The sequence below is a fragment of the Microcebus murinus genome, chromosome 23, assembly GCF_040939455.1.
Source record: "Microcebus murinus isolate Inina chromosome 23, M.murinus_Inina_mat1.0, whole genome shotgun sequence".
NCBI lineage: Eukaryota > Metazoa > Chordata > Mammalia > Primates > Cheirogaleidae > Microcebus > Microcebus murinus.
The window spans coordinates 30,973,221-30,982,094 of NC_134126.1; the positions used below are offsets into that span (position 1 = coordinate 30,973,221).

General features: G+C 39.8%; 1 protein-coding gene across 7 annotated transcripts in view; it reads right to left on the reverse strand.

Moving 5' to 3' along the window:
• The window catches only part of PPP1R12B (protein phosphatase 1 regulatory subunit 12B), a 177,129-nt gene extending 172,605 nt beyond the window's left edge, over nt 1-4,524 (reverse strand). For all 7 annotated transcript variants that reach the window (XR_012914485.1, XM_012744329.3, XM_012744326.3 and 4 more), the window contains exon 1: nt 4,080-4,524. Coding sequence is in view for 6 of the 7 variants with exons in the window: in XM_012744329.3 (XP_012599783.1) it covers nt 4,080-4,370 (291 nt within the window). In the remaining variant the exon portion in view is untranslated. The remainder of the gene's footprint in view (nt 1-4,079) is intronic.
• Nucleotides 4,525-8,874: the final 4,350 nt, after the last annotated feature.

Below are 8,874 nucleotides of genomic sequence, written 5' to 3' on the forward strand. Positions count from 1 at the left end.
ATTACTATTTTTAAATATTTAAAAAGAAAAAATAAACAATGACTTAATTTTAAGTTGCCAATAAAACCTGTCCCACCCAAACCTTCAGCAGAATTGTGCTTAATCTACATACACTAAGAGGTTGCCTGTTTAAAAATACAGAGAAGAACATTGTAAAAGCCCAAATGGCAGTATATGGTTACTCAGTAGACTTTCAGAATGGGGAAGAAAATTTGACTAGGGAACAAATTAAAGTCACTTGTATCTGTACTTCCGGAAAAAAAAAAGCCTAACTTCTAAATCGGGCTTTGAGGTCCACTATGACATGGAAACTTGGGACTAATACATGGCAAGGGGCCAGGTGCCCAACATAGCCTGATGTATCATATTAACCAATCTGAAGAAGTAAACTACTAGAACAACTCAGGATGAATGGCTGCTCTTCTAGATGCACAATAATGAAGAAGCCTACAGGATTCCCTGAATCCTGAATTGCCAAGGCTCCTGACACTATGTAGAATTCATTACTATTCAGGGTAAGGCAAAAGTAACTTCACAGATAGAACTATGAGAGGAATAAGTAATGAACTTGGAATAAAAGACAAAGGGTTAAGAATAAAAGTTTTATTTTACAAGTTAGCACACAAAACATACCATTTTTTATTAAACTGAACACAGTCATCTTAGTCATCTTCTGTCACTCTGAATTTAAATTGCTCCACCTATCCTCCTCCCCTCAGCTGTCCCTGTCTTCATGTCTCTTCCAGAGAAATACGTAATTCTAAGCTCCTAGAGGCTACAAGGTCAGACTGAGGCAATGCTAGAATGACTGAAGCTCATTCAACAAGTTGATTTTCAGACAAAGTACTTTAAGGGTCCAAATGTGGATCCTTGAGACTATTACAAGTCAGCCTGAAATTCTAAGTCAAATACGGAATTACTCTAATCTCTTCATTACCCCTCCAAATGAAGACTGATCAGACTGGGCTAGAGACAAGATCTATCAGTATCCCTCACAAAACTCTTATGGCACTTATATATTGGTGCAGATATAAGTGCCAATATAGTATATGCTGAAGGAATAAGCAGGCATTCACTTTAACGAATCCTAGAAAATCTCTTCTTTTTAGCAAGCACCTGCTTCATATAGTAGTTCAATACTTTGGTTGATACAGTTTCTAAGAGCCCTTTTCTAGGCTTAAAGCACCCATAATTACAATGGTAAGAATACCAAGACAGGTGCTAATAATCAACCTTATTAAATAAATAATTTTTACAGGTATCAGCCCACATAGAATTATTAACACACATTCCTGCCTTATAATATGTATATATAAGTGAAATGGAAATACCTTTGTGAGCAAGCAAGTGCTTTCAAGAGTTACATAATCATGATGATCAACACCTTGTTCATTAAGGACTCTAGGACACTAAATGCATACACACCAAATCTTAATTTAGTCGCCAAAATTTAGTCTGTATCAGTTTCCAAGGCTTTCATCAGAGCTGGTCTAACCTTTGAGATACATCTTATCCCAGTCTATTTCAAGTCTTATTAATAGGCCCCCTGGAGCTTGTTATCTTTGACTCAAGCACCTCGTGGTCTCAGCAAAGGCTGCCAAGAAAGAAGGTCTCTATGTCAAAAGTAGCATCAAGGCAGCACAACCTGCAGTGCAAATTGTCTCCTGTGACCTTGTGAGAGGAGAAAAACCATTTCTCAGTATAATCTGGGGGTTTCTTCAACATGCCAAGATGATAATCCACAGGTGGTTAAGTGGCCATGGTTGAAACCAAGGAAAGAAGGAAGCAACTACCAAATAATTCATATCATGCTTATAAAATAGATGGATATTTTAACTAAATAGTTCAGATAACTGTACCACTCACTCTCCATTTCACAAAAGGAGAATCAGTTGTAAAGTTGGTGGCTCTGCTACTGACTGGTGGCTTACATTTGGAAAATAATCTTTTATGTACCAGACCATGGAGAAACATATTGTAAAAGAGTTCCTAAACCAATAAAGGCCCCTTGTCTTGATTCAAAAAGATGGTTTCTCAACAGAAGATCTCAAATCTTTGAGCAGCTTAATCTTAAGCTGAATTTGTCTAGAATTGAATACACGTGTTCAGTTCGATTCATTGCTAACCCTGTAAATGGGGAGGAATGTCTATACTGCATTTAAAGATGTTAAAAATAATTCCATATCTGTCATCCCCTTCTCCTATATCGAGAGATTACTGAATGTGAAGAGTATATTAAGTGAGAGATGTTACACTTCACAATCTAGGGTGGCAGTGAAGAGAGAAGGAAAAGAACCAAAGTGGTCAGTCTTAGGAGAAGGGCTCAGAAAATTGGTTACCTGGTATGGAAAGGAGATCTACCATGAGTAATCTCAAAGAAGGTGCTTTTCTCAGGGCAATATTAAAATGTGTATGGTAAGGAGCAGACTCAGCTAGCAGTATCACCTTAAAAGAAAAAAAGGCTACTGAGTTACTCTAAGAAAACTATGCTTCAATAGAATAGTGATTCAAAAAAGGTACACAGCTAGAAGCAGAGAGCTGGATCCTATTTCTCTATCCCCATAAACCCATGAAACAATTTCTTTCAGAATCCAGAGCTCAATCTCCTTCACATCCCAAATACATGGGAAAAATAAGAACTCACCGTTCAAAAAGTTTAAAATTGAATGCGGTTCTCTTATCTTCTCTCTCATTTTACATTCAGCTCCTTATTAAGTGGGATACAATGCTCTGCAATTTAAATCTGAAAAATCCATGCCTGTGGGCAACTTCTCTCCTTTCTAATCTTGCACAAGGAACAATTTTTCTGATTGTCAGTCTCCTCATCTCTAAAATGGGAATAACAACACGTACTTCAGAGAACCACTGCTCAGACTTGCATGAGGTAAGAGATGAAATCATTTCTAAACAGCAAAGCACTCTATGAATATTGGCTACACTATGAGGCACTATTATGAGAAAAAAATGGATACAAAATAGGGTGAAAAGAAGAAAAGTTTCTTCCACCTGAAAGAGAAGAGTTGCAAATGAGGTGAGAAGTAATTTTAAGTCACTGGCTAAATATATTTAGGAAAGTGCTCTGACATAAAGTTGAATTATTATTTAGAAGTAGTTTCTCATGCCAACACATTCACTCTGCACAGACGGCAGAAGAAAAATACGAAAGATTAAGAGTGGGTGTCCAGCTCTCAGCTCACCAAAATAACGGATGAAGTTCCATTTGGGGAAAGAAGGTGTATTTAGTTATGGCAGTCAGTATATACAGATCATTGTTGCATAAGGTGAGAGAAGTAAAGGTGTTATTACCAAGCACAGATCACCCACAATCCCTATACTAGAGCTATATATAGGGCATGTGATTTCTATAGAGGGCTTTAGAGTAAAAGAAAAATAGAAAGGCTGTTCCATAAGGATCAAACAGAGGTAATTCAATAGTTTAGTTCTCCATAGCAAATTCTTAGGAAAGTAGTACTGACGGGAAGAAAATAAGATACCCACAGCAATGAGGTCTGGGGTGTTTGAAGAGCTATACCCAGGAGTAGGCACAAACTGTTTTGAAGCACCACAAATCAGCACAACAAGAGGTGTGGTTTCGGACTGGCTTGACTTAACCCAGCATAGGGATTTACTCTTTAAGTGACCTAAGACATTCTATAATGGGGGCACAAAAACAAACAAACAAAAAAAAAACACCGGAATTTTCTGAAAGGGCATTAGACAAACGACACCATGCATATGAGTGACGTGGTTTACAGGCACGCCAACTAGACATAAGTTAAGATAACTAAATCTATGGGGACACCAGAGACAAAAAATCGCCAGTAACCATGACAACTCAAGTAGGTGGAGGGAAATACAAACACTGACCAGGCTGCAGGGCGACACCATTCCTTCAGGGAAAGACCCTGGGGTCAGAAAAAGACCTGTTCAGTGGAGGAAGCTGGCCAAGAACGAAACCGACTAGCCCAGAGGGGCAGTGTCCCTGCAGGAGGGCTCGGAGGCGACACTAACACTCTCCACCGGGTGGCTCACGGGGTCACAGGGGACCGGGACGCCTGTAAGACGGAGATGGGAGTTACCTGGTGAAGGGCTGTCAAGCCGTCCACGTTGACCGTGTTTATGTCGGCGCCTCTTGCCAGAAGCTTTTTTACCTCGTCTGTGTCCCCGCTAGAGCAGGCGGCCAGGAAGACAGCACCATCCTCGAAGCGGACCCTGGGGCTCCCACGCCTCGTCAGCGGCTGCCGCCCCGCGCCTCGTCGCTCCGCGGGCTCCTGCTCTGTCAATGAGCCCCGCCAGCGCCGGAGCTGCTCCGCCCGCCGCATTCGCGCCGACTCTGCCCGCTTTCCTCCCAGGTGCTCCAGCTCCGCCATTGCTCCGGCCTCGGCCGGTGCTGCCGAAACTATAAGCACTAGACTAGACTGCTGCTGCGGCTAGGGCAACCGCTGCCGCGTCCCTCAGAGCGCCTCAGCCGGGAGCAGGAGGCAGAGACCCCCGCGCCGCCATCTTTACTCCTCCCGCCACTAGCCCCGCCCATGCGCTCCCTTGGCTCCCATGCGCAGGCGCTGCCCGGGCCTCTGGTCATCACGGGACTTGTAGTACACGGCCTGCCCTAAGGGCACTTCGTAGCCGAAAGGGAACTACAAATCCCTGGATGCATCAGAAAAGGGGTGAGGACCGGCGGCTCCCTCTTTTGCCGCGGGACCTAGCGGGGTCACCTTTGCCCTAAAGCTGGAACTGTCTCCTGGGCTGGCGTCAGCCTCTAACTCGGAGCATTCTGGGAGTCGTAGTTTATTCTCCTTGTGACTACTAACTAATGTTAGCTCCCTGGTTATTACATCAGTCCTGCAGAGTGAAAAGGGGCAGTAATTATCTCTATTTTCTAGTAGGGAGAACTTGACATAAAGTACCCGAGAGACTCGAATCCATGTCCTGGTTCTAAATCTGGAGTTTTATTAACATGTGCATTAATCACAGTGCAAATGTGAATGTACGTGGGAAGGAGGAGCATACATACACATACAGTAGGAGGTGTGTTACATAAACACTTTCAACATGGACACTTATTCTTGGTCTTGAAAAGGATGCATCCCCCTGAAGTGAAAAGAGCCTGAGCTTTGAATGCAAATTGAATTCACATCCATAGACACATTACTTGACTTCTCTGAATCTGTTGCCTTATGTGTAAAATTGGAATAATAATACCTCACAGGGCAATTGCGTGTATCAAATGAGATCATATATGCAAGGATGCCTAGTATGATCCCTGGCACATATTGGCTCTCAGTAAATATTAATTTCCTTTCCTTCTCTCCCCTCTTCCTCTACTTTTTTCATGGATCTTAAATTCTTACATGACAGTATGGATGTTTTGTCTTCCATGATGTTTTTTCAAAGCTAGAGAAAGATACTATGGAGCATACTTTACTCCTACAGCAGCAAGTAGGACAAATTTATATTTACCATGAATTTGGTTATAAAACATATGTCTGTTCAACTGATGTAATAGCTGTACCCTCCAAGACCATAGCCCTGGACAAAATATAATTAAATGTTTTATCCATAATGAAAGAGAACACATACAAGTATTAGATTCTTTAAACTTTTCTGTATGTTTGAAATTTTTCATTAAAAAGTGTTGTAAAATGGGCCGGGCGCGGTGGCTCACGCCTGTCATCCTAGCACTGTGGGAGACGGAGGCGGGCGGATTGCTCGAGGTCAGGAGTTCGAACCAGCCTGAGCAAGAGCGAGACCCCGTCTCTACTATCAATAGAAAGAAATTAATTGGCCAACTAATATATATAGAAAAAATTAGCCGGGCATGGTGGCGCATGCCTGTAGTCCCAGCTACTCGGGAGGCTGAGGCAGGAGGATCGTCTGAGCCCAGGAGTTTGAGGTTGCTGTGAGCTAGGCTGACACCGCGGCACTCACTCTAGCCTGGGCAACAGAGTGAGACTCTGTCTCAAAAAAAAAAAAAAAAAGTGTTGTAAAATGATTAGGGTATTGTAAAGGGAAACTTTATTATATTCTATTATGTAAACATTTGCCTGTTCCTCCATTTCCTCTGAAAGGAACTGGAAGTCTTATACATTGAGGAAATCAATGAATCAATAAATTAAGAGCTTCAAATGAAAAGTGACATATAAATGCAAACTATTATTATATTGAATGTATATTGAATAATACTGTGTCTATCCACCATATGCTTTAGTTGGATATTCTTAAATCATACATTTTAAATACCATTAAGCCTTTCAGCATATTTGTGAACTATGAATAACAATCTACCTAACAATAGTCAAGGTGTAATAATATTAATACATATTCTATAACCTTGTTTTCCTTGCTACATGCATTTATGTACAGTCACCATGGGACTTGTCATGTCTCATCATTTATTGCAATTAAAAATTCTTTATGAGATTTACTTTGTAACTTATCAACATGGAACCTCATCTTATTCCAACTCAGCCTCTTGCTGATAATTAAAATTGCCTACAAGCTCCCAAATAACACAGTCTCTAAAGGACAAAAGAAAAATTGATGTTAAATCACATAGGAAAGAATTCTTAGCTAGAAGCCTAACCCTATTGACATCACTGTGTACCATTTTAATATTATGTTGCTAGTATATGATAACTATTCAATATATATGTACATATATAAAACTTAACTTTATATTTTGACATACTGTTCTTCAGTAAAATATAAAGCTATTTTATATTTAAACTTAAATATTTATAGCAAAGGGATTTTTAAACTGAGGTAAATTTTTCAGGGATCAATAATGTTACATTTCTTTTAGCAATATTCATTTTGCATTCAGAATCAGGAAACAAGAAATATCTGGTTGTGTAAAAAAATAAAATTGACTGAGTCCAAGTTAAATCCTTACTTTCTATGAGTTTAAATTTCAACAGAAAGAATTCAGTTTCAATACTAGGAAGTTCCAGGAAGTAGAAAGTACTTCCTTTTACTATACCTAATTTTATTTGCTTCTTTTCTTTTCCTTTCTTTTCTGTTTTTCTTTTTTTCCTGTAATGGTAAAATTGTTATACCCCCTTGAGATTTTACAGAAAAGTATAGGTAGGTAAGTTTCCTTGGATAATTTAAGTATATACCTACCTGGAAAGAGAGGCATGCATCTTCCAGCTATGTGTTTACTGAAAGCAGTATAATTATTAAAATCTAATTAATTTAACAGGCTCAGCAAAAAACCCCACAAAAACATTCATCTACCTATAATTTGAAAAGGTTTTCAAAGTTAAAATTATCTAAGGTTTTTTCTGAAACATATTCCTCCAACCAAGGCACTCTGAGAATAAACTTATACAATCAGCTAATTAAACAAGTATAGTACTTTAAATTTCCTAAATAAAATATATTTATATATATATGTGAGTAAATCCTAACACATAATCCTGTGTACAAATAAAATACAATTTTTGTACTTTTACATGTACTAAATGAGCCTGATATAATGCTTTCTTATATAAATTGAAGAAACTCATAAAATAATAATTTGCATAGCTACATCTTTAAAACTTGTTATATTAGAATATTCTTTTTTTAAAAGCAATGACACCTGTGGACAGTTTATGAAAATCTTTTAGCCTGGCCTCTCTCTATTCCCATCAGTTAACATATCTCCCTCTGGTGGACAAATGGAAACTATACACTTAGTGCAAGGGGTTCTTTCTTTTTTCTTTCCTTTTATTTCTTTTCTTCCTTCCCCCTTTCCTTCTTCCCTTCCTTTCTTCCTTTTCCCTTCCAACCTCCTTGTCTTTCCTTTTCTTTCCCTGACTTCCTCCTTTCCTTTCTGTTGCCAAAACTATAAGTATTTACTTGTTTACTTGTTTTATCATACCATCTATCCTTTCCACCAGACTCAATACAGTTCTTGCTTTTTTTTTTTTTTGAGACAAGGTCTCACTCTGTCACCTAAGCTAGAGTGCAGTGGTATCACCATAGCTCACTGCAACCTCAAATTCCTGGGCTCAAGCGATCCTCTTGCCTCAGCCTCCTGAGTAGTTGGAACTACAGTCACCTGCCACCATGCCTGGCTAATTTTTTTATTTCTGTAGAGATGGGGGTCTCAGTTTTGCTCAGGCTGGCCTAGAACTCCTAACTTCAAGTGATTCTCCCACCTCAGCCTCCCAGAGTGCTAGATTATAGGCGTGAGTCACTGTGCCAGGCCTCATTGTGTTTATTTCATAATAATTGATTACCTACTTTAGTTGGTTTATTCCTTCAACTAAGGTGAGGAACCCCCGGGGTAGAATCACAGAATCCTAGGGAATGTGTGGGTCTCCTGGGGAGAGAAAACATACCATGCAATAGTTACGGGGAACCAGTTGCTTCTTAACATCAATTTGGACTAAATGTAGAAATCACTGCAGTGGCCAATAGTGCTCTACAAGTTTAGAAAGAGATTGATCATTACTCCTATGCCACCACTGTTCCAAAGCTACACAGTGAGCTAAGAGCAGTGACATGATGGTTGTTTTTTTCTCCACCCACAGTTATTGCCAAAGGCAAGTCAAGTTCCAGCCATTTCCTTCCAATTCAAATCAAGTCTGAGCCATACTTTAGCTCTCATGGAGCATTCATCTCTGGCAGAGGCAGCTCTGAGAAGTCAAGGCTGGCTTAGCTATAAACAGATAGGTACGTCCTTGGTCGGAAAGTTCCATACTTTCAGAGTTGGAAGATGGCTTAAAAGTCATCCATTCCAAATTCCACCCAATGGGAGGATCCCTCGGGCACTATCCCTGACAAATGATTACTTAACTTCCACTAGAACACTTCCAGTGATGGAAGAATTCACTACCTCCCAAGTTTACCTACTCTGTTCTTCAGAGTTCTAATTAATAGAATGCT